Source organism: Dermacentor albipictus, chromosome 1 (genome assembly GCF_038994185.2).
Source record: "Dermacentor albipictus isolate Rhodes 1998 colony chromosome 1, USDA_Dalb.pri_finalv2, whole genome shotgun sequence".
NCBI lineage: Eukaryota > Metazoa > Arthropoda > Arachnida > Ixodida > Ixodidae > Dermacentor > Dermacentor albipictus.
The window spans coordinates 17,586,675-17,613,198 of record NC_091821.1 but is presented as its reverse complement, the minus strand read 5'-3'; the positions used below and the strand labels follow the sequence as shown (position 1 = coordinate 17,613,198).

At 45.9% G+C, this 26,524-nt stretch overlaps 1 protein-coding gene across 1 annotated transcript in view; it reads left to right on the top strand.

Moving 5' to 3' along the window:
• Positions 1-26,524, top strand: part of LOC135917115 (RYamide receptor-like) — a 397,563-nt gene that overhangs the window by 296,329 nt on the left and 74,710 nt on the right. Inside the window, exons 2-3 of the mRNA XM_070531136.1 lie at positions 9,059-9,251; positions 16,077-16,232. Of these exons, the coding sequence (XP_070387237.1) occupies positions 9,059-9,251; positions 16,077-16,232 (349 nt within the window). The remainder of the gene's footprint in view (positions 1-9,058; positions 9,252-16,076; positions 16,233-26,524) is intronic.

Genomic DNA, 26,524 nt, shown 5'->3' with positions numbered 1-26,524 from the left:
ACATCCTTTATGAAGGAAATTTTTCAGTGTTACATTATAGAAACTCTGCTTGGATTCCTTGATAAGCCGGTTTAAGTCTAGCCTCATGTTATGAAGCGAAGTCTTGTTCTGGGCACTTGGATCTCGAGAACAAGCTTTTTGTGTCCTTTTTATCCCCCGGTTGACATGAATTATTTCCCTTGTAATCCATGGGTTCTTTTCGTTTGCATTTTTTGACGCCAATAGGAATAAATCATGTAATGCAATGCATCGTAACCTTTGAAAAAAGTCCCAGAGATCGTCAGTGCCAACATTGGATTCGCAAATTGTCATAAAGTTATCAAACGAGCTTTCATGGTAACCCAAGACACTAACATCCTCACCAGCTTGAAAGTTAAGATATTGGATGCTTTATTGGGTGCAAGGGGTACGAGGACAAGTTCAAGGACACAATAACCATTTTGTGGTCAGATAACCCTTCATCAACAAGAGAGTCAATCACATGAGGGGTCAAAGCATTTGAGATTAATATAAGATCAAGTACAGACGATCTTGTTGCACACACCCTAGTATATTGGTTAACAAGCTGGGTTAAATTGTAAGAATATATTAAATCCAAAAACATCTCCGAAGATGTATATCTATATCTCCGGTCAGACATGAATCCCAATCAATAGCCGGGAGACGAAAATCACCTAGTTACAGTATGCTGTCTTGCTCTTTCACATACGCTTCTATGTATTCTCTTAGCAGCGAGATATGTTCTACTGGAGACTTTGGAGGCATATATGCCCTCCCCCCCCCCCCCCCCGTTGAATACAGTGCGATTATTCAAATTTGTTGTAATTCATACAGCCTCAATATCTCCTGGTACTCCTAATGTGGAAAATATGATGTTTAGTTTTACCAGAAGGGCCATGCATCCGCCTCTTCCATCTCGATCTCTCCTAAGCAGCGAATATCCGGTTGATGTGAGTTCGCTGTCGAGTATATTTTTATGCAACCAGGTTTCAGTATTTACAGAAATGTCAGGTTCGTGATCAGTAACTAGAGCTTCAAGCGCGTGCGCTTTGTTTATTAGGCTTCTTCCATTTATACTGATTATTTTGAAGCCATGGCATGTTGGCCCTGCATGCGTCAATTATCACTTGCTCCTGAATCAGTTCGCAGTTTGCACCTTTCCTCACGTTCTCCATTTCAGCTGTACAGCGTATTGTTTACCTTTAATTTATCAAAAACAAGCTTTATCTACTTTCCTGCCTTCTTTTCTTCACTTGCCGAGTCCCATAGCTTTTTTTGTTATTCCCTGCACTCTTTTAGAGAAATCTTCACTTACGCTGTAATCCTTCTCTTTAAGTTTTGTGCAGTTTTGCTAAACTTTCATTTTATCCCTATAGTCTGCCCCCCTCAGGATGACTGGTCGAGCTCTACCAGAAATTTTTTTTGCCCAACCTATGAATTCGTTCAGCAGAAGATGCATTCACGTTTAGAGTAGCGCTGAAGATTCCGTCTTTTACTTTGCTTAATACGGTCCCTTCGTTTTCATGTTCGTCTTATTTTATTCCTCTAATGATGATATTATTTTGTCGGGAACGGTTATCCAGATCACCCAGATGTTTGACCAGACTAGGTGTTTCAACACTGTGATCAGCTACAATTCCCTGAAGAGTTGCGAGCATGCTCCGAGTCTCGTCTAAGCTTTGTACCTTAGTCTCGATAACAATAAGCTGGTTTTGCATTGCCTAGGATTCTTAGAACGACAGAAAGCTGAGCTAGTTGGTAAGGACCCATTATGCAACAAAGGATTCTTGTTTCAAGCGAGTCTTGCTTGTTTTGAACCGCAGTGAGTTTAGACAAATTTTCCTTGTGGATGTGGAGCAATTCCTTGCACATTTCTTCCGTTATTGCTCCCGGATTTTTCTCCACGTCCCCAGGGAGACTCAACAACAGGCCCGCAATAAAAAAAAAACAGTCACATATGCACTCAACGACAACCTGTGGACACGGCAGCACTATAAGACCAAGAACATCAGTATGGAAGCCAAGTTTTGGTCACCATCCTGCATGATGAGCAGCACGTCAGGCGACATTGTCACGGTGGTGCTGCCGTGTCCACTGAAGCTGGTAGGAGATGGGCACGCTTTATAGCATGCAGCTGATCCCTTCTGGTCATGCGTCCTGACGTCATTGGGCCCACAGATGGTGAGCCGAAAAGGCCATGCACGTGTCGGTGCTCCTGGATACAGGGGAGCTCAGCAAACTGGCTGAAGTAACCGCCCACACAGAAGTGCCGCAGTAGGCCAGCATCGTAGCGAAGCATGATGTTTCCAGCGTCGAAGGATTTCGCAGCGCCTCCAGCGATGAAGCTAAGGCATGCGCAGAAAATCAGCATGAAGAGCGGCACATCACGCGACATTGTCACGGCGGTGCTACAATGCAGACAGCGCAGTTCTTGTTTTGCGGCAGTGCATCCAGATATGTGACGCAATCTACGGTAAATTGAAGGGTAGGAACAAGTTGTTATGCGTAGAACCAAAGCTAAACGACGACGATGGTTCTGGCCGAGGAAGTATTTGGTTGAGCCCCTATAGCTATGCGTGCTATAAAAAATGTTGGCAGTACCTTAAGTATCCTTACGTGACATTAAAGCGAAAGCATGACGACTTGTCTAATTAGGTGGTTACGTCTATGATACGAGACGTCATAGATTGTTACGTGTTCTTCACAGCTCTACCTTATTCCACCTTAATCCGCCTTGCTCGTGTTTGTACCAACGTTAATCCATATTATTCCACCTTAATCCACTTTCCGCTAATCTGTACCAGTCTTGATCCACCTTAATCCAATTTATACCACATTATTGCGGTTCAGTTCAATTTAAGCCTTCACCTTAATTCACTTTACTGCAGCTTAAGTCACCTTAATTAGTGGTTCGAATCCCAGTCCCGGTGCCACGCAATTTCCCACCGGAAAAAAAATCTGCTTGTTCGTAAAATTGCATGAACAGGCCTGGAGTGCGGCCTGATCCCGGTGACCAGGACCGGTAACGCACTTTCCCAACAGAGCAGAAATGGCCACCCTGGTGCAGTACTTAGCCACAACCTCCCATATGAATGCAACAATCAAACCCTGGCCCTCAGTCCTCAACGGCTGCGAAGCAATTGACCACAGCGGCGGTCAGACCTGCGCCGCAGCAGAGGGTGCAAAGAATCCCTGTTTCCGGACAGGCCGCCATCGGAATCTGAACCTGGCAACGTTTAACGCTAGAACGTTATCTAGTGAGGCGAGTCTAATAGTGCTTGGAGTAATTGGAGCGAGTAAATGGGATATAATAGGGCTCAGTGGAGTGAGGAGGAGAAAAGAAGCATACACAGTACTAAAAGGCGGGCACGTCCTGTGCTAGCGTGGCTTAGCGGAGAGACGAGAACAAGGAGTCGGATTCCTTATTAATAAGGATACAGCTGGTAACATACAGGAATTCTATAGCATTAACGAGAGGGTGGCAGGTCTTGTCGTGAAGCAATAAGAGGTACAAATTGAAGGTCGTACAGGTCTACACCCCCACATCCACTCATGATGACCAGGAAGTCGAAAGATTCTATGAAGACGTGGAATCGGCGATGGGTAAAGTCAAAACAAAATACACTATACTGATGGGCGACTTCAATGCCAAGATAGGCGAGAAGCAAGCTGGAGAGTAGTCAGTGGGGGAATATGGCATAGGCTCTAGGAATAGCAGGGGAGAATAATTAGTAGAGTTTGCAGAACAGAATAATATGCGGATAATGAATACCTTCTTCCGCAATCGAAATAACCGAAAGTGGACGTGGAGGAGCCCCAATGGCGAGGCTAGAAATGAAATAGACTTCATACTCTGCGCTAACCCTGTCATCGTATACAAGATGTGGACGTGCTCGGCAGGGTGCGCTGCAGTGACCACAGGATGGTAACAACTCGAATTAGCCTTGACTTGAGGAGGGAACGGAAGAAACTGGTACACAAGAAGCCAATCAATGAGTTAGTGCTTAGATGGAAACTAGAGGAATTCCGGATAAAGCTACAGAACAGTTATTCGGCTTTAACTCAGGAAGAGCACCTTAGCGTTGAAGCAATGAACGACAATATTGTGGGCATCATTAAGGAGTGTGAAATAGAAGTTGGTGGTAACTCCTTTAGGATACCAGTAAGCTATTGCAGGAGACGAAAGACCTGATCAAGAAACGCTAATGCCTGAAAACCTCTAACCCTACAGCTAGAATATAACTGGCAGAACTTTCGAAGGTAATCGACAAGCGTAAGACAGCTGACATAAGGAAATATAATATGGATAGAATTGAACATGCTCTCAGCAACGGAGGAAGCCTAAAAGCAGTGAAGAAGAAGCTAGGAATAGGCAAGAATCAGATGTATGAGTTAAGAGACAAAGCCGGCAATATCATTACTAATATGGATAAGATAGTTCAAGTGGATGAGGAGTTCTATAGAGATTTATAGAGTAACAGTGACACACACGAAGATACTGTGAGAGAGAATAGTCTAGAGGAGTTTGAAATCCCACAAGTAACGCCAGAAGAAGTAAAGAACGCCTTGGGAGCTATGCAAAGGGGGAAGGCAGCTGGGGAGGAACAGGTAATAGCAGATTTGTTGAAAGATGGTGGGCACATTGTTCTAGAAAAACTAGCCAAACTGTATACACAATGCCTAATGACCTCGAGCGTACGGGAATCTCGGAAGAACGCTAACATAGTCCTAATCCATAAGAAAAGGGACGTCAAAGTCCTGAAATATTATAGACCGATCAGCTTACTGTCCGTTGCCTACAAAGTATTTACTAAGGTAATCGCAAACAGAATCAGGAACACCTTAGACATCTGTCAACGAAAGGACCAGGCAGGATTCCGTAAAGGCTACTCAACATTAGACCATATTCACACTGTCAATCAGGTGATAGAGAAATGCGCGCAATATAACCAACCCTTATATATAGCGTTCATTGATTACGATAAAGCGTTTGATTCAGTCGAAACTTCAGCAGTCATTGAGGCATTACGGAATCGGGGTAGACGAGCCATATGTACAAATACTGAAATATATCTATAGCGGCTCCACAGCCATCGTAGTCCTCCCTAAAGAAAGCAACAAAATCCCTATAAAGAAAGGCGTCAGGCAGGGAGGTACGCTCTCTCCAATGCATTCACAGCGTGTTTACAGGAGGTATTCAGAGACCTGGATTGGGAAAAATTGGGGATTAGAGTTAATGGGGAATACCTTAGTAACTTGCGATTCGCTGATGATATTGCCTTGCTTAGTAACACAGGGGACCTATTGCAATGCATGCTCACTGACCTGGAGAGGCAAAGCAGAAGGGTGGGTCTAAAAATTATTCTGCAGAAAACTAAAGTAATGTTTAACAGTCTCGGAAGAGAACAGCAGTTTACGACAGGTAGCGATGCACTGGAAGTGGTAAGGGAATACACCTGCTTAGGACAGGTAGTGACTGCGGACCCGGATCATGAGGAGGAGGAAATAACTTTATTGTGTGCCCTGCGAGTTTCTGGGGAGGGCCGAAGGCCCCGCCTAGGTGACGGCCAGAAGTTCATGGGTGCTGGCGGCATCCTCGGCCCGCTGGACGGCCCATAGCTGATCCTCGAGAGCGGGGCTGAACAGGGCGGCTTCCCTGCGTGTGCGAAGGCTGCTGCTAGAGGCCGCGTTTTCTTTCTTGTTATTTATCCCTCGGCATTGCCATAATATATGCTCCAGAGTGGCTCTAGATCCACATGTTTTGCATTTGTCCGTAGGATATACATCCGGTTATATGATGTGCGAGAGCGCAGGATTCGGATACGTCCTAGTTTGTAACTGCCGCCATGCGACACACTGCTTTTTTGTCAATTTTGCGTGAGGTCGTGGGAATATGCGCCTCTGCAACCTGTAATGTTTCGTAATGTCATTATGTGTTTTCATTCTGTCCTCCCACCCCCACTTATTTACCGCACCGTCACGTCCGGAGGGTGTGATCATGAGCCTGAAATAATCAGAAGAATAAGGATGGGCTGGGGTGCGTTTGGCAGGCATTCTCAGATCATGAAGAGCAGGCTGCCATTATCCCTCAAGAGAAAAGTGTATAACAGCTGTGTCTTATCAATACTCACCCACGGGGCAGAAACCTGGAGGCTTACGAAAAGGGTTCTACCTAAATTGAGGACGACGCAACGGGCTATGGAAAGAAGAATGATGGGTGTAAAGTTAAGGGATAAGAAAAGAGCAGATTGGGTGAGGGAATAAACGCGAATAAATTACATCATAGTTGAAATCAAGACAAATAATTAATGGGCATGGGCTTGACATTGAATGAGGACGGAAGATAACCGATGGTCATTAAGGGTTATGGACTGCATTCCAAGGGAAGGGAAGCGTAGCAGGAGGTGGCAGAAAGTTAGGTTGGTGGATGAAATTAAGAAGTTTGCAGGGACAACATGGCCACAATTATTACATGACCGGGGTAGTAGGAGAAGTATGGGAGAGGCCTTTTTCCTGCAATGGGCGTAACCATGATGATGATGATGATGAAGTGACCTTGCTCCAACTTGTTATAACTTTAATTTTGTATTACTACTCACGTCATACAAGACGGTGATCACGTCACTGATGATGATGATTTTGGCATGGTGCGTTGCGAACAACGCCGACTTTTCTTACTCATAGGACATGTAACGATTTCGCAATAATAAACACAGTAGCTTGGCTTGAACACGGATGCCTGCTCATATATTGAACAGCTAAAAGCTGTAGCAGCCAAACTGTAATTACATAATTATTATTATTATTAAATCGACTGTTCAGATATTATATTCGGAGCGAAAATGTCCATCGCACATGAGTATGTAGCACCGATGACATGGATGAAACCAGCCGGAGACAAATTGACGAGCTTTTTTCAAAAAGTCGGACATTGGCCCACATTTGAGAGCACTCCACAGTGCTCGAAACATGGCAGGTGCAGTCAGAGTTAAATTGAGGCTCTTAGCAGACGAATGCAAGCTTTTCGTTGACAGAAAAGACTCAAATTATTTAATTATTCGTAAATACTCTTCATAAAAAAATGGACCACGCGTGTCTGGTAAGAGCAGCAGATGACGAATAACGCGGTTACAATGTATTAGGCGTTTTGAGCAGCGATGCCGTCTGTACTCTGCACTTTGTCATCATTTTATTTTAACCTTTGTGGTTGGTCATCTTGTTCCTTCTTCCCTCTTTCGCTCCCGGCTTCCCATATCTTCTACTGCTATATTTTGTATTCCTTCTTCCTGAAGAATCGAATGCAGGAGCTTTGCGGGCCACAAGCACCATTTCGATTATGAGGCACGCAGTATTGGAGCACTCCGGATTAAGTTTGACCACCAGCGGATATTAAACTTGCACCCCCCCCCCCCCCCCCACCAATGCAAGGGACACCGACGTTAATGATTTCGCCCCCATAGAAATGCGGCCACGGCAGCCGGCACTTGATCCCGCAACCTCGTTATACCTGAACAGAGCGATGGAAACCATCTCTGCTAACTCCCTTATTTTTTCGTAACATTTACGTAACATTTACGTATTTGGGCCAATTCCACGATTTTACGAATGTCACGTCAAGTTTTACGAGCGATCCATTGTGTTCGAGAAAATCTATCGCCCGTCGGTCTCCGCGCACGCGTACATCCCCTTGCAAGTCTACTGATGGTGATAGCATGCAAGAGGGATACTTGCTTCGAATAAGTTTATACAAGCAAGTTATTGAAGCAGATCTAATTGGCAACAGCTAAGTCATTGAAAAAATCAGTGTTGTCTAAAAACAAGTTGGGTGCTCCTCAGTAGTTGCTGTTCCAACTTTGTTGCTGCTCGGTGTTGTACGTCTAAAGTTGCATCGTCGTTACTCAAATGCGTGTGTATCCCTGAAGGGACGTGCGTTCCGGACAAATGTTAAAAATAAAAGAACATGTCTGCTATCTTCCCCTTTCCTACTCCCCTCCCCCCTTGCCTCCGCAGGATTTTACGAATTGTAAAGTTCCCGGTTGGGCAGCTATGATGTAGAAAAGCCGGAGGTTAACAAGAGGTGGCTGGTAGATTGGAGGGGCTCGATATTCTGTTAGCTATTATTATTAATAAGTATCATGTGAGCATGTACCCAAACATTACAAAGAGAAAAAAAAAAGTGGACTAGCAAGTCTATCTTAAAGGAGACACCACGTCAACCCGGTTGCAAAGGAGAGGAAAAAGAATTGAGAAAGAGAAGGAGCTGAAGGAAGAAAACAAAGACTTGAATAAAGATCACATCACCATATGGAAGAACAATATGAAGGAAACAGGCAGTTCATGCCGAGAAAGCATAAGGGCAAATCAAATGTTCAATTTAAATAGGATAATAAAAGAAAAAAGAAAATGAAAGAAAAGTCAACTTGCCGCTAGGGGAAGACAAACACACATCTTCCACATTACACATGCGGTTTTTACGAAATAAATTACCCCACGGTGTACATCCTCTGATCTACTTCCTTGGTTATTCGTACATGTGCACAAGATTTACCATGGGCATGTTTTAATACCGTCTTAGCCGCACACTTTTGTATATGTGGAGAAGTTTTACGGTATTTGAAATAAATAAACCTAAGAAGTACTTTGGGGATAGCTCGTCGCACATCTTGACAAGACTGCATACACTTTTTCAAGACCAGGGCCGCCGTTATGGAGCGAGGAGATTCCACCATTAACGCTCATTTCCTGTAAATTATATTTCTGTTTTCTTTTTTGTACCTTTATTTTACTTGCCTCAGTTCTGCCTGTCAAGCCTCGCGGCCCGAACAATATTTAAATAAATAATTGTGTCGCGAAAGCAGATGGAGACATGCACAGGACAAAGCAAGCGTATAACGTTCCAGTTATATGAGCTACTTTGTCTCCCTGGTTTAGCACCGCAGGCTGTTTGGCCGACACATACATAGCGCGGATCATACGCCGTTCTTTCCAGGAATGCTACCTCTCCTGTTCTCGCCTAATTGGTACTATCCGTTCTTTTTCCGGTCATTTAAAAACACAGGTACTACGCCATCATGTCCCCTCTGAGCTTCCGGTGGACTCGCAAGCGTGGCCCCTACATCATCCTGGTCATCTGGGTGGTGGCTGCGCTGTTGTCAAGCGTGCAGTTTGTTCATGGCCGGGCCACGCCCTTCACCTGGGCCGGCGGCACCTACTACGACTGCCACGAAAACTGGGACGAGAAGGCCGGCAAGGTGAGACGCCGCTGCTACTGTACATTCTCCACCGTGTTCCGATCTCTTCCCGCGGAACATGTGCCGGTCATGTCCTACACCGTATGAGTACGGGTGCACTCATCCAGAAATCAGTGTGCACTAAGGCGGGATCTCTGGAACGGTCCCAGATGGAGCCTTGAAGCCGTCGTGTGGCAGAGATATCGTGGGCTGAAAACAGTGGAGATCTTGGTTATAACGATGGATAATTGGATGTTGCTTGTAAGCTTATGAAGCATAGGACGGATAATTGAGTGCACGATGAGAAAAAACAAATGCTGGGCGTAGCGGCAAAGAGAGGGAGAGAGATAAACATGGGGGAAAGAAAGAGAAGCAAAATAATTGAAATCGAGTATAGGATATGGAGTAAATTATATACTAATTGAAATTAAGCATATCAGCGGAGCTGCGGAAGACATGTATGGTGTGACAGATTATACCTCGTGGAGCGTTCGTCGCATAATGCTACCAAGCGTACGAAAGCAGTTGGAGAGGGCATAGAAATGGAATAACATGGATTGATGAGTTAGGAAACTCGCGAGCAAACGTGGCGGGAACTTCCGAACATGAGATGAACATGAGTGGTGCTGCCATTGCAACATTCCGCATGAATGTATGCATGCCCGCACATGAGTGAGTTCATAACTCTTCTATACATCTAGCATTGTTAAGAAAAGCGATGCAGTAACACAGCGAAGTTAAAGGCAAACTTTACAAGTGCCTTTTGGGGTGCATTAATCTGCGCTTTCTTTGCACGCAGGTCTTTCACAGCGGCTGCGAGATGCAACTGCTCCGTTGTCGTGGGCGGGCGTGGTTGAGATGCCCTGCGATTACTAACATGTTGTCATGGCTCATAATAAATAAATAAATAAATAAATAAATAAATAAATAAATAAATAAATAAATAGCCTACAAATAAATGATGAAAAGAAGGCACCTCGGCTAGTGTCGAAACTTCATCGTATGGTTCAGTAAGGTATAGCGCTCAAACTGCGTCGTCAGTACATCGCGGCTCTATAAATTCACGTCATATAAGTAATGACTCGCAAAGCAGTCGTTCCAGGGCACGTTGCTATATGCATCCGATGGAAATGCACCGGCGACACGAGAGAGGACGACAAGCGACGCAGCAGGCATGAAGTGAATCACACGAAGAAAGACTCCGAAGAAGCGGGAAACGGTGATACTTCAGAGGCGCAGGAAACGGAATGGTCGTGTACACATTTGGAAAGCTTCGGGTAACAGTAGGCTAAGCAGAATACATGCATAGTGCTAGAAATGTCATGCAAGCGGGACCATTACTTACGGCCGAGAACCCGCTCCAAATTGCGGGTGATGTTTGATGTATAGGGGTCTTGGGAAACGTTGAAATTCTGCAGGCTTTCTTGCCCAGTAGAAAGCGATTCGCGATTAAACTGTCGGATCGATTCGTGTATTCCCAGTGATCTAAAGACTTCAATGACTCAGCTGTCAGCTGGTTGCACCAGCAGCTCTTGAAATGGCAAGAAGGTTGTTCCAAAATCGGCGTTTTTATAAGAATGTCGCGGAATTCCATCTGGTATATATCTATATATCTACCAGGTATTTCAGTGAGCACTTCATATTTTTTTTATAGGTTTCCCGTGGTAGATAGCACAATTATAGTTCATAAAGTGGTCTACTCGAAGAAGCACACATTACGTGCACAGAAATATTTAAATGCAAAATCGACTAATTAACAAAACGTCTCAAATTATTCTTTAAACTGATTATCTTATGGCACATATTGCAATTTACAAAACCTAGCGGGAGAGTTCGCAAGGCGGATCCATATGGAACGAATTATCAGGATGACACCAGTTTCGAGATATTGATTTCCGAACATTGCGGAGAAATGCATTGGCGTTCCGGTTACTTTTGTGCTTCAATGCATAAAATGACGTTTTGTTTAGAAAGTAAGCGGAACGAGGATGCATTTTTACCGGAAGCTTGACGGCGCATATCTCGTAAATAGTGTCATCCACACAATTATTTTCACGTGGAAATGCATTGCAGTCTCTACCGCTAGAATTTTTTTCAGTGCAATATGGGCTCTAGAGTAATTAGTGAAAAACTTGATTATGACATTTTTGTTGGTTGGTCGATTATGCATGTCAACTTTTTGCGCAAGTAATGTCCGCCTCATCAAGTGCTATGTGCCAGAGGCATTTTTTAGAGTGTTCGCCTAAACACTCTGTATATAAAGGAAATGTGAAGATGCAGACTGGAGTAATTATGCGAGTAATATTGCCGCGCCCTCGAAAATTCTGACTGAAACTGAACATGGAGGCGAACACTGCGAATCTCGCGTGCTGTGTTCGCTGAAAGTAGTTATGCTCTTCTCACTGGAATCGACTCAGTCACTGATATGAAAAAAAAAAAAAACGTGCACAGCTCAGTGGCAAGCTTCAATAAAGACAAAAAAAAAGGGAGTTCAACTTGGTTAATCGCTTTGGACGAACTTGCGTGCCCTTAATTCGTTGTCAAGGAGCAGTTTGTTGGAAGCTCTGAGACATCAATGCGTACGCGCATGCGCTTACCCAACCACAACCGCTGTAAAACTTCCGGGAACGCCTGGGGTATTGCGTTCCTCACAGTAGTAAATTACGAAACAGTATACGCCTAACGACCTAACGTCAGGCCCTTATACGCAGTGTCAGGTGGTAACGCCGATGAGAAATCTCGACCAATGTAAGACTGCTTCCGCTAGTGCGCCTGGAAAATTACTTTAATATCTCCCAAGGCGTATACTCGAATGACTCGTTGAATGACTGTTGCTATGACTTGGAGGAAATGAGTAAATATTAATGAACGGCAAGTTTTTCTTCGATTAGATATGGCGCGTTGACGGCGGTTATTTTCGCAGTGTGAATTCATCCTGCAAACACAGTACTCGTTCCTGCTTCCTTGCGAGATGGCTCAGATGGAAGGCAGGCCTGTATTTGCCGTTCTCCCTGCACCCAGTGGCTTCCTCGTCCTTTTGCCTCTCCTTCAGGAGGAAATAAAATTAAGGCTAGACGTTCTACGTCGAACGGTGCTTTTTGCCGACAAATACTTACAGGTACATGATTACGACAGTGCCGACAACAATTGTGGCGTTTTTTGTTCTTATCGAGTCTGGCAACATAAGGAAACATTTCGCGTGTCTGAGGGCATCAGCGACGTGCATGCGCTGTGCTTTCAGCGGTGCGTGTGCTGACGTACCGACTTCTGCCATGCTTCCAAGATCGCAGGCAATTTGCGGTCATTTGGCTGTCTCAACAACCGCCTTTCTAAAGTGACTCATCCATTTGCATTCGCTCACTGACCTGTACACGAAATTATTGTCCGTGAAAGATCCGGTAAGTACAATCTTTATCCCGTATGAAAGGTAGCCATTTTTACAAAATGCCCGACGTGACGACGCTACTTGCCGCTTTTTCAACAAACATGGAAAAAAGAATAACCGCTGGTGCACGGGCTGTGTGGCATTTTCCCCTCGTAGTAACGTTCTTCTTGCGTGTTTTCGGAGATATAATGATTGGGATAAGTTTTGACAATCGCTGCACCTTATTTTGATTGAATTCTGGGGTTTTGCGTGCCAAAACAACGATTTGATTATGGTGCACGCCGTAATGGCAGACTTCGGATTAATTTTGAGCACCAGGGGATATTTAACGCGTCCCCAATATACGGGCCGCGGGCGTTTCTTGCATTTCGCCCCCATCGAAATGGGGCCGCCGCGGCCGAGATCAGATCCCGCGAACTCGTGCTTAGCCGCGAAACACCATAGGCGCTAAGCCACCGCGGCGGGTGATCTTATTTGCTGCGCAAACTTCTTGGTAAAATCAGCGCAAATCACTTTTCTAGCAGTACCTGAATTTCAGCATTCCGCTGAATTTATTCATCAAATTGTGTTGCCTGGTTTTCTGCTAATATTTCGTGCGAGGGGACAAATGAAGTTGAATTTAAAGCAATAATGAAAATTTTATCATGGTTGCACGTATGATATACCGGGTGATATTTTTTTGACGCTCCAAATATTTAGCGATTGCTCATGGTCAACAGCACTATTTAAATTTCTAGAGTAAGCGGCGTTTTGTTCTACTAGAAATTAATATGGTTTACTGAATAATTAACACAGTTATGCTAAATTACGTTCAATTATTCATATACCGCGGATAGTTTAATCTATGAATTGTAGCTCGTGCGTTTGCGAACGATGTCGACTTGGAGAGATGCTGAGGATAGCACCGTGTTCCGAGATATGCGCCTGCAAAGTTGCGGTAAAAATGCACTGTTTCACTTTCTTTTCAAAGAAAACGCTGTTGTATGCTTTGAAGCACAAAAGTAACTGTAATGCTAATGCATTTCTTCGGGAACATTGAAAATAATATCTCGAAACTGCCCTAGTCCCGAAAATTCGTTCCGAGTCGAAATGCTGCAATTTGTAGATTGAAATACGTGCCGCAATGCATCGCAAGAAGCCAACAAACACTGACACCAATGACAACATAGGGGAAATTACTTGCGCTTAATAAATGAAATAAACAAATGATAAATTAATGGAAAATAAAGTGGATGGAAAAACAACTTGCTGCAGGTGGGGATGATTTAAAAGACTGATAAAAAGCCTAGTAACCTACGTGCAGTCAGTAAAAAAAAAAATGCTATTTATGTAGGAGTCCACACTCCTGGAAAAAAAAAATGCAATTCAGTGATGACCCTCTGCAGGTGGATCCGCACCTGTGTAAACACAGCCGGCTCATCAGTCTCAAAGTAGGAGCTGAAAAGAACTTTTTATTGCTCATTATACGACATAGATAAAGATTAATTTGTGCTCAACCAGTGACAAAGATATTGCACTAAACAGTTTGTTCCGTATTCATCAGCAGGGTGTACTGTTTTACCAGTGTGGCTGTACAGCTCTCACAACGATCTACCTCTCAGATTGCGTGGCGACGCAAGTTTTAGTACTTTCAAATACAGAGTACAAAATGTTCCATTCGCACCAATCTCCAAGTGTGTTGTATCCTCAGTTATATTAGGGACTAATGCATCAGCACGGCAGTTGAATTCATAAACTGTTCCCGTTTCCGCGATTGCCCTGAAATATGTGGTATGCTCAACGACACTAAGGAACAATGCACCGGCAAGACGTAATGCTTTGCCATTAAAGTTATCCGAGAAAACGCCTCACGTCCAAACGTATCCCTCTGCGACTATCAGAATTTAATATGCTACCGCCGCAAAAAAAGAAAAAAAAGCAACAAACTTACCTCGGACACGGCTTCATCGCCTTGCCGGCCACGCATTGTCTACCAGCTCGGCTAGGGACAAACGGAGCTAACAACTTTCTTATCCGTAGTACCGAGGCGAAGAGAAATCTCAAAGAAGGAAAGTCCCCACATTTCGCTCTCGCAACCACTGCTCCTTGCGCATGCGCAGTAAGAGCGGGGAAATCCAATTATGATGTGCCCGTCACACACGCACATATATATATATATATATATATATATATATATATATATATATATATATATATATATATATATATATATATATATATATATATATATATATATATATATATATATATACAAGTAATTTGACGGAAAGTTTCTGTAAGTCCGGTGCATATGTATAGTTGAAGAAACCAAGGGGCACACTAACGAAAATTGCATGTTTCATGGTTTTATGGTTTGGCTCTGGCACAGCCTTCGTTAAATGTGACATTTGATTCTGACGAAGGACGTGCCACGGCCGGCAGCAACGTAAAACCAAGAAACATGCAATTTTCGTAAGTGTGCCCCTTCGTTGCTTCAACTGTGTATATATATATATATGATAAGAAGCCCACAAACACTGACACCAAGGACAACATAGGGGAAATTACTTGTGCTTGATCAATGAAATTAAGAAACTATAGTTTAATGGAAATTAAAGTGGATGAAAAAACAACTTGCCGCAGGTGGGAACCGAACCCACAACCTTCGCATTTCGCGTGCGATGCTCTACCAATTGAGATACCGCGGCGCTGTTTCCCCATCCACTTTCTAGGGTATTTATGTGTCCTAGTAGAACCCTGGGAGTGTTAGCCAGCGCCACCACTCACAGACCTTGGCGGCGGACGTGGAACGTCTTTTTTGCCGCAGGCGTCACGAGAACGTGATCTTTTTGGGTGAAGGCAACTGGTCAATAAACCCACATATGCTACCTGAAGGCATCAATGTAGCCGGATTCGAGACCCTCGTTGTGTAATGAACGAGAATGCTAACGAGTGGTGGCGCTGGCTAACACTCCCAGGGTTCTACTAGGACACATAAATACCCTAGAAAGTGGATGGGGAAACAGCGCCGCGGTATCTCAATTGGTAGAGCATCGCACGCGAAATGCGAAGGTTGTGGGTTCGGTTCCCACCTGCGGCAAGTTGTTTTTTCATCCACTTTAATTTCCATTAAACTATAGTTTCTTAATTTCATTGATCAAGCACAAGTAATTTCCCCTATGTTGTCCTTGGTGTCAGTGTTTGTTGGCTTCTTATCATATGACTAATAAATATCGGGCCCCTCGGTTAACCCCCTTTCTTCTCGTTCATACATACATATATATATATATATATATATATATATATATATATATATATATATATATATATATATATATATGGAGAATATACAGGTGGTACATATCTCAAAGAAAATGCTCATTTAGTAACGTTTCGGGGCCTTCGTCAGAGTCTCAGGCAATACACGGACGAATGGAATCCACTTCAAGCATTTCTTTCAGTTCTTGCTGTTCCCGTCGCAGGTGTACACGGCTGTGATATTCACGGTGACCTTCCTGACCCCGATGCTGGTGCTCACTTACACTTACTCGTCGATCGGCTGGAAGATGTGGCGCCACACGTCACCTGGGAACGCCGACATCCAGCGCGACCAGCAGCAACTCACAGCCAAGATGAAGGCGAGTATAAGACCGTTTTCCTTCTTTGCAGCGTCTGTGCCATTTGTACGCTCATGCTTGATGTCCACCAGAACTGGTATCTATACGCCTGCCTTATAGGCAGCCTGGGCATCAAATTAGAGCCTGAGAGGCTTTTCGTTGACCACGACCGGGTTCCGGCTTTGATGGAAAGACGCCTTGTGCGTTGCGAGAAGTATTTTCTTTCTTTTAAATTGAATGATGGTACGGTTAATTAGTTTCGCAAAACTTATGCCTCGTGACAACGAATTCTTGTGGTGGCGCTTCGTACTTCGCGGAAGCAGACTTCGAGGGCTGCGTACGTTCACATGAGCAGGGAAAATGACGAGGCCGGAATGGGAAGCACCGAAAAGTACACTCCGTGCATAACGCGGTCGTCAGCGCACAACCCTTTCAGCCACTTTTATTTAGGAGTAGGGTTAAACCTTTCACTCATTTTTCCTTCCTGCATCCATAGGAGGCTAATTTTGGAGCGCCACAAAGAAGCGAGCAGTACGGCACTTTGAGACCCCGAAGCCAGCCGTGGATAAAGATGTATTTACTACTACTATACTACTATACGTATAGTACTTTGATTTCCTATGGATGACTCCCCGATTCCAAAATATGATTATCGTGGTGCATAGAGAGAGAGAAGGAAACGTAAAAGGAAAGGCGTACGATTAGCAAGAAATGGATGAAATTTGGTAGTTTTCGCGGAGGAAGGGAAACAAGTGAGAGAGAGGAAAGGGATCACAGAAGTACGAAGAACGTAAATTGTGGGCACGCTCTTTTCTATGGACGCCAAGAGCGCTCGCGGGAGTTCCGTCGCGTGAAACACTTGGTGGCATCACGTGAAAGGCAATTCTGGATGGGGCACGTGCACGAAATTGTAGGTAACAGAGCACGAATGTTTAAAGAAGAGTGACAAGTTTTGTTATTTTTTTAGCATTCCCGTGCGTCGCCCTTACAATCTTATCTGCAAAACTCATACTTTGTGACTGGACGCCATGAACGTAAAAGCAACATGTCTGTCTGTGCACTACGGCTACGACGGACTCAAGGGTATTGACATCACAGCGCTGTGGCTGCGAGTTCGCATAAAATGGCCGATTAAGGAAGGACACGCATCACTATGATTCACATAGGACTATGCATCACTATGCCCACACACGACCGCAGAAGTATAGAAGCATTTCGCTTTTAGCCTTTTGGGCATGGCTTTATGATATGCTTATTCTATATCGGTACTGGGCAGACAAAACTTAGACAAACACGGATTGCGAAGGCACCTACGACTGAGTGTTAGACAATTGTATGTACTGTTGTGATCAGCCGTTCGCCCCGCGACACCCCTCGGTCACTGCTTGCACGATTATGGTGAAAGGGTCGACGGCCTCGTCGGGATGGTTCTCGACACGGATGAGTTATGGCCAGCGTGGGAGTGCCTCGTTCATGAGAGGTTTCAGCGATTAGCAATGATACGGCTGTCACCTGTCAGCAGCACAAGCTCGCGTGTCCAAGCCAGAGACGCACTCAGTATGACCCGGCCCGCTCAGTATGACCATCTCAAAGTATGATCGGCGTCGGCGAGAAGAGTGACCTACCTCCGCATTGGTGGGACCTGATGTCAGCGGCCTCCTGACACTGGATTGGTGGGACCTGATGTCATCGACCCCCTGGCACCGAATCGGGGGAAGTGACTAAACAAAGATCATGCACGGCATAAACGGAGCTACGGACGGCGGGAGTGATTGAGCGACTATCACTTTATGATCAACGTTTGCGTAATTCTTTGCATTTCTTTACATTTCTTTGCATTTTCTTGTACTTGTGTAAATATATACGTGATTGTCTAACGTCCTGAATATCGGACCCAGCCTCACGTTCACTCACCCTCCACGAGGAAACAGGATTCCACGTCTTCGGTCCCCGAGTCGCAACATTGGATGAAAGCGGTGAGATAATCTGCGTAGCGCTTCGACTTCGGCAGGGTGTGTGCACGACCTCTTCTCCTTGAGAGTTGCCAGGCTTACGGTGGTTGTTCTGGTAGCAAGAGTATTAGAGGCTTTGTTGAAAGACCTTGCTTCAACACTTAATTCCTTGAGAAACTTGTCGACAAACGAAAGGTAGCCATGGATTGGAGGAAGTTGTGCAGAACAGACCTAAACGCGATATGCGGGGAATTCGGGATTGATTCTGGGAAGCAGCTAAAGGAGGCGGAAGTCATCGATGCCATAGAGGCAAATGGCAGAGATGAAGACGAGATCGTGGAGGCTTGGGAGGATATACAGGAGCAGAGAAAGTGAAAACAGGATGAACGCGAGTATCAGAGAGAGCGAGAGCAGGAAGAACGCCAAAGGGATGAGCAAAGGCGACAGCACAGAATGCGCATGGAAGAAATTGACAGGGAACTCAATCATCTAAGGGCACTGCAGGCACGGTCTAGGCTGCACGTATTTGAGGGCGGCGAAAACATAGAAAGTTTTCTTGAATTTTTCGAGAAGGTTTGCGCAGAGGTGCAGCTGGACCGTGACCATTGGTCAGTAGGATTGTTAGGGGTACTTCCCTCTAATGCGTCCGCTTGCGTGGCTCGCCTTTCCGACAAAAACTTCGGGAATTACGATAAAGCCAAGATTGCGTTATTCCGGTATTTTGGTATTTCTGCTAAGCGCGTGAGGGAACGCTCGAGTGACCAGTACAAAATTTCCCCTTTTGAAGAGACTGAGGTTGCGCGAGTGAAGGAAGAGCATGAAAAGTGAGAGGTGGCGAAACCCTCAGATATAGAGCGTAAGCAAAGCGAGGCCGTCGCCGGTCTAAAAAGAAAGGCCGTTCGGGAGGGCGTCCCTTGCGAGGACGAGGCTAGTTCCAGTAGCCATGAGAACGTTAAAGAGGCGCTGGAGACCTTCCTCGTATCCGAGCACTTGGGCGACTTCCCGGAATCGTCTAGGATAGGCCGAGATGCGGCGGCAGCAGAGCCAAGAAAGGACTCAACGCAGCTGAACGGAGCGGAAATCGTTCACGGCTCCAACATCGGCGACTGCGCAGTGCAGTCGTAAACTGAAACCATGCTAGCGGACATCTCGGTAAGCCTTGCGGGGACGAGGCTTGTTCCAACAATCCCATGAGGTCAGTGTAGGGCTGGATACCTTCCTCGCGCCTGAGGACTTGAGTGACTCTCTGGCATTGCCGAGTATAGAGAGCGAAGAAGAGACAGTGGCGATTCCGAAAGGCGTTCCTTGCGGGGACGAGGCTTGTTTCAGTAGCCCTCACAGTGTAAAGGAGGCGCTGAAAACCTTCCTCGTACTACCGCACTTGGGCGACGTTCCGGAATCGCCAAATGGAGTGAATACCATGGTGGCCAAGCAGTGCAGGAAACCGATGCTCGGGGTTTCTAGCGGTAAATTCGATGACCACCTGGCAGCGAAAAATTGGTTCAGGTGGCGGAGGATCAAATCAGCGAAGTATTCGGCACATCGAAAACTCGCGAAAGATGCCACATCGCCGCGCGTGAGACAAAGGGGCAGGCCATCGCGCATAACCAAAAAGGGTTCATTGCGGTGATTCAGGAAACGGAGGCGTCGCGAAAGGCTAATTACGACAGGAGAGAGCACGTCTCTGTGATTAAGGTTGCGGCTGAAAAATCCAACCTAGCTGAGACGTGCGCGTCTAAACTGGGTCAGTCGAATAGTCACTGAGCGGCAGTGCGCTGCGAGAACGAGAACAAAGGGAAAATGGCTATTCCCGTGTTTGCGGCCTTCCCCTCAGGGACGAGATAGCAAGCCGCGAGCACTTGGAGTGACGGTTGACGGCATAGGGAAATCTAGGTCTTGCACCCCATGTGCTCAGCGTGTCCCAAAGGCTTTCAGTCGGCGACTCAATCGAGCGCGCATGAAGAGAGAGTAATTGTCAAAATGGGTGAATCCATAAGTTTTATTTTAGTTTTTGTTGTTTCTTTTTGCAAGTAGTACGCGAGGCAATCTTTTCGTTATTATTAATAATGGATCACTTGTCATTTTCATAGTTCGCGTGAGAAAAGCAATCTTTTTTTCAAAAGTTCTGCACGCAGATAGTGTAGCTTTTTTTGGGGGGTTTTAGATAGCACTCTACGAATTTAGTTTGATGTAAGGCCGTCAGAGGAGCCCAGTACGTTTCGCTTTAGAGGCCCTGGTACTGGCACGTTGCACTAACGGAAGGAGTAACTCGGCACGTGGCACTGATCCCTTTGTCCATTTCAATCGCTGTGACGAATCCCGTGTTTCAAAAGGGCGCCTTTTTCTTTCGTTTTGGCGACTTGTGAATCACGAGATACGTGGAAATTTCAGTTCGGAGGGGCGGAGTTGGAGAGGCGCGACACGTTGCCGGGGAAGGATCCTAGTTCTTCGAATTTCGACCTTGCCGTACCGTGACCAAATTGACAGCAACCTTGGGGCAGTTTCGATGGGGAGGGACAAAGGTGGCTGAAAGTAGCCGACTCTTGAACTAGTCTTTTGATAAGTGTTTATGCCTCGATAGAGCACATAAAGAGTTTTTTGTGTGGGTTTTAATAGTTTGCTCAAGTATGTTTTAAAAAATCTCCATTTGTTTATCGTTTGCCTCAGAGCTGCGTGAGTTGCACCTTCTTTCAGACACGACAGAAACGAAATTTACCAAAACGTTAGTCACACTACCATTTCAACTTTGTTTAGGGCCTGAAATTTAAATTACTAATTAATTTGTTTAGGTTCGCTTGAGTAGTGCTCCTCTATGGCTGCCTTTCTAGCGCTCGCTGGTTCTGACCTCGGGATTAATTAGGGGATAGGTAGGATTACCTGGCATATCTCGGAGGGGGTTTGGGGGCTTGCTCTGTCACTGCTCGGGCGCTGTACGGACTTGGTCACTAAAATGCCAGTTCCGAGCCTACGACCTGCAGCCTAGCCTCCCTCCAAGATGGCCATTGGACGTGATCCTCCCGGCGAGCCCGGGACTTCGAGTCGGAGCAGAGCCTGCTGAGTGGTCAAGGCTTCTTCAAGGGGCACTGATTTGCCCCCTTTCGAGCCCTCTTCCTGGCGGTGGACGAGCTGTTATGAACGGACGTTCGCCCCGCGACACCCCTCGGACACGGCTCGCCCGATTATGTTTAAAGGGCTGACAGCCTCGTCGGGATGGTTCTCGACAGGGATGAGTTATGGGCAGCGCGGCAGAGCCTCGTTCATGAGAGGTTTCAGCGGTTAGCAATGATACGGCTGTCACCTGTCAGCAGCAAAAACTCGCGTGTTCAAGCCAGAGATGCGCTCAGTACGACCCGGCCACCACCCCTGAGAGTACGGCGTGTCCAAGCCAGAGACGCGCTCAGTATGACCTGGCCCGCTCAGTATGACCCTCCCAGAGTACGATCGGCGTCGGCGAAAAGGGTGACCTACCTCCGGATTGGTAGGACCTGAGGTCAGCGGCCTCCTGACTCCGGATTGGTAGGACCTGAGGTCAGCGGCCTCCTGACACCGGATTGGTGGGACCTGATGTCATCGACCCCCAGGCACCGGATTGGGGGAAGTGACTTAATAGAGATCACACATGGCATAAAAGGAGCTACGGACGGCGGGAGTGATGAGCGCCTACCACTTTTATCATCAACATTTCTCTGTTTCTTTGCATTCCTTTGCACCCGCCGTGGTTGCTCAGTGGCTATGGTGTTAGGCTGCTGATCATGAGGTCGTGGGATCAAATACCGGCCACGGCGGCCGCATTTCGATGGGAGTGAACTGAGAAAACACTCGTGTACTTAGATTTAGGTGCGCGTTAAAGAACCCCAGGCGGTCGAAATTTCCAGAGTCCTCCACTACGGCGTGCCTCATAATCAGGAAGTGGTTTTGGCACGTACAACCCCATAATTTTTTTTATTTCTTTGCATTTTGCGCGCTTGTTCGCCGTGCTGATCGCCGTGCTGCTGCGGATCACACTTAAAGAGCAGGGTAAAATTTTAGCGACCTTAACGTCTCCGGTATGATGTATCCGAATTCACTGGCCGCTGCCTGGCACGCTGGAAGCGGAGGACTCGTCGACCGACCAGACAACTACCACCATATGTAGTAAAGGATAAGTAAGTGAGGTTTCGCACGGCTGGGCTAGAGGGGCTCGGTGCTAAGTGTGCGCAAACTTACGGCCAGACAGGCCAGACTACGGTCGTGATGAAGCAGCGAAGCTTAGCCCATTTCCTTCTGGCAGCATTGCATTCCTGCAAGACTTGCCTCCACATCTACACTACTGCCGCCGCGTCGCGTTCTCATTCGTGACAAATGCAGCATGCGGTCCCTGCTTGTTCTGTGTCAGAAAGGATTTCGTTCGTCAACTTCGACGCGTCCGATCTAGAGACGCACAAAATACCTTAAAGACGATGCAATACCGGAAATGATAGCCCGAGATTATTGTCCTTAATTGAATACAACGCACCTTTGAACGTTACCTTTGCTTTTCGTTCGCCATCACGGCATATAGTACTTATAGTCACCCCGAGAAAGCGTTTGCCAAGCAGATTTGGATGGGTAAGTGACTGCGCTGTTGAAATGTAACTTGTGCAGCTTGGTGAACAGCAGTTTGCGTGCTTCGTGCGCGTTGGCTGGTCCGCGTCGGCTGGTCCGCGTCACACTTGCCTGCTGCGCCGCGGTGCACGCTTTCTCTCTTAAAGCTGGGATAGGAAATATGTGTTCCGCCTTCTTCACCTCACCGTTGTGTAGTGCACAGCCATTGCTCGTGTTCGAGTATGTATTACAGCATTTGATGGCCATGCAACCCATCGGCATTCTTGCAATAGCCCATATCACGAGCACAACAACGAGAACGCACACCAAGAAAGACGCCAGTAAACTCGCAACTGATGAGCGAGCGATGCGCCTGGCTACCGAGGCGCAACATGGCGCAACTGAGAGATCAACAGTTGCGTACGATTCTTCAATATTCGCCACTTCCGCATCGCTGCCGTTTCGCCGCCAGATGCACGCGTCTTCTGCATAGGCGCTATTCTATAGCTGCTAATAAAAAAAAAACATAGGCAATTACCAGTCCTGAGGATTCGCCAAGATTAGTTTCAGAGTATACGATACGCATTTGTAGTAAACTTAGCCGAAGTGAAATTTCGTTGCAGTTGGCCTTTAAAGTGGCCCTGGACCACTTTTTCATCGAAGTGGAGAAATAAGTTTGAAGTTAAAATAGGCTATTTCAGAAATGTTTTGCTGGAATAAGTACTTCAATGGGTTCAGTAGAAGCGGAGTTATCGGCGATCAAACATGACCTTCGCGGTGCTTCCACTTCTTGAATGCCTTGCGCTGCGAAGACTACGGTGGAAAGGGAGAGAGCCCACAAGGCTCCGTCTGCTGAACGTAACCGTGGCGCGCAGTTTGGTTGTTAACATAGACGCCACTACTTCTCACTTTCGCGCCAACGACGCGCCAAACATAAGCCAAAATGGGTTGTCCTCATCCAGCCGCAGTGTCCACCAGAGGACTTGTCGCGATACCCTGCGGTAACCGCGGTATCTAGCTACGTTGCCGACCGCAGCTACGTGCAACTTATAGTGCGTATGGGGAGCGTTTGCTTTGTGCACGAAAGGCCTTGAGAGTGCGTGCTTGCTCTCATATCTTGGGTACTAGGCGTGAACACACACACAAATAACAAAGGAGACGGGACAGAGCGCCGTTTACAACTGCTTTAATCGGAGGCACACCACACACTTATGTAGCCATCTTAGACGCAAGGAACACAATCAGATCAAGATTGATATGAAAGCGTACTGGTTAAATATTTATTTTCAGCTTTATATAAAGAGACTGATGGGTCACTGACTCACATGCTTCCTTTCCTTCCGATAAAGGAAGCATCAATTAGTTCCCGAGCTTTGGTATCATTACTCTTTGCTAGAATCCGCGCCCCTGCAAAGCATCGCTCACAAGAGTGTGACGGGCAGGACCTAATGTGCTTGGGTGTGTTTGGCCCTTCTTTATCTTGTTGTACATTTCTTTCTCAAGTTCCCTAATTTGGTCGTCGTTAACGCAGCGCCCAGTTCGCCCTATGTAGGAGCGGCCGCACGAGAGGGAGATTTCGTACACGACACCTTCGGCGCACTTCATAAACGCTCGTCCATGCTTGGTGCCGCATCCTTTTTCATCTTCACGTATTCTTTCGATACGTGAGCAAAGGCTTCCTAGCCATTTTGGGGCTGAAAGCACAAGCGGCACCCCATGCCTACCAGCAACCTTCATGAAATTGTGGGCCATCTTGTGAACATAGGGCACCACCAGAGGTCTCACCCCCTCTTGTCGAGGGGTATCTTCCCCAGCTCTCACAGCCACGCTCTTCATTTTTTTTTGTAGTAGGCCTTCGGCGACTGCCATCACAATCGTATCAGGGAATCCAGATGAAGACAGTCTGGCCAATTGGTTCTGTAAGCTAAACTGCATCCTGTGAGGGCACGATTTTCCGTGGGTGGATTTCAGGCAAAGTGAAGCAATCCCCCTTTTTATTAACTTCGAATGGGTGGAACCGTATGGCAGGAGCCCCTTTTGTGCATGAGGTGCATATGACCAACAAATCTGATCCGCGCGAAACTTAATTTTTATATCTAGAAACTGTAGGCAGTTACACTCAGGCACTTCTATGGTGAATTGCAAGCCATTTCCATGTTGCCGGAATATCGATAAAATATCATGCACACTCTCTTCGAAATGCCAACTTCCGTCCTTATCAAAAATATAAAAAAAATCATCCATATATCTAAAGACTTTAAAAACGTGCATAACTGGTAAAACCTGATGTAAAACTTGATCCATTTGTGAAAGGAAAATATGACCCAATACTGGCGTCACACAGGATCCTGTACATATGCCGGCTTTCTGCAGAATATACTGCTATAGTCAAATGTTATAAAAAGTCGATTGCAAGTAAAATTGTATAGGGGTTAAAAATTGTCAATGGAAACTTCCGCATTGTTCTCAAAGGAAATGGATTCGTTTTTTTCTATACACTCTCGGACTGCAGCAAACAGGGCCTTGTCAGGAACAGAGAAAAATAAATGCACCACATCCACGAAAAAGGCGCCCCCAAGATCACATTGCGATTTTTAAGAAGTCACGCACTTCGTTAGATTTCTTTGTAAGAAATGGGTCGTCCACTTCAAGTGTACTCAAATGCTTCAACAAAAACTGGCTGAGCAACTTCAGCGACGACCCTTTTCAGTATATATTGTTATAAACGACATACCTTGCTTGTGCGTTTTTACTGGAGAGAAGGCTTTGAAGGCATTATTTTTGCTTTTTCCTATCCGTTTGCCAAGACGGTCTAAACCAAACTGCTCACATAGTGCAACAGCTCCACTCTTAACTCTCGTTGCTTTAACTTTGACAGACACAAAATTCTTTTCTAGTGCCTGCACAGGTCTCTCCGAGAAATTCCTTTAAACCAACAAACCCGCCCTTCCTATCGGCTTGTAAGAGTCCTGCGACCGGGGGCGTCGCGTCACTAGGAAACTTCAACCGGAGCCATTGTGACGGGCTTCAAGAATAACCACCTAACGCCGACAAGGAGGGCGGGTTTGTTGTGTTATCTCGGAAAGAGCTGCGGACCGCTGTTCCTCACAAGGCCCTGTTTGCTGCAGTCCGAGAGCGTATAGAAAAAAAAAAAACGAACCCATTTGCTTTCATTGACAATTTTTTAGCCCTTTTAGAGTTGTACTTGCAATCGGCTTTGATAACATTTGTCCACCAGTATTTTCTGCAGAAAGCCGGCATATGTCTAAGATCCTGTATGGCGCCAGTATTGTAATATTTTTCTTTCACAAATGGATCAAATTTTACATCAGGTTTTACCTGCTAGGAAAGTGTTTAAAGTCGTTAGATATGTGGAAGATTTTTTTATATTTTTTTAATAAGGGCGGAAGTTTGCACTTCGAAGAGAGTGTGCATGGTATTTTATCCATATTCCGACAACATGGAAATGGCTTGCAATTCACCATAGAAGTGCCTGGGGATAACTGCCTGCAGTTTCTAGATATAAAAATTGAGTTTTGTATGGATCAGATTTGTTGGACATATGCATCTCATGCAAAAAAAGGGCTTCTGCCATACTACTCCGCCCATTCGAAGTTAATAAAAAGAGGGATTGCTTCACTTTGCTTGAAATCCGCCCTCGGAAAATCGTGCCCTCACAGGGTGCAGTTTAGCTCACAGAACCAATTGGCCACGCTGTCTTCAGGTGGGTATACCCGATTCGATTGTGATGGCAGTCGCCGAAAGCCTACTACAAAAAATGAAGAGCGTGGCTGTGAG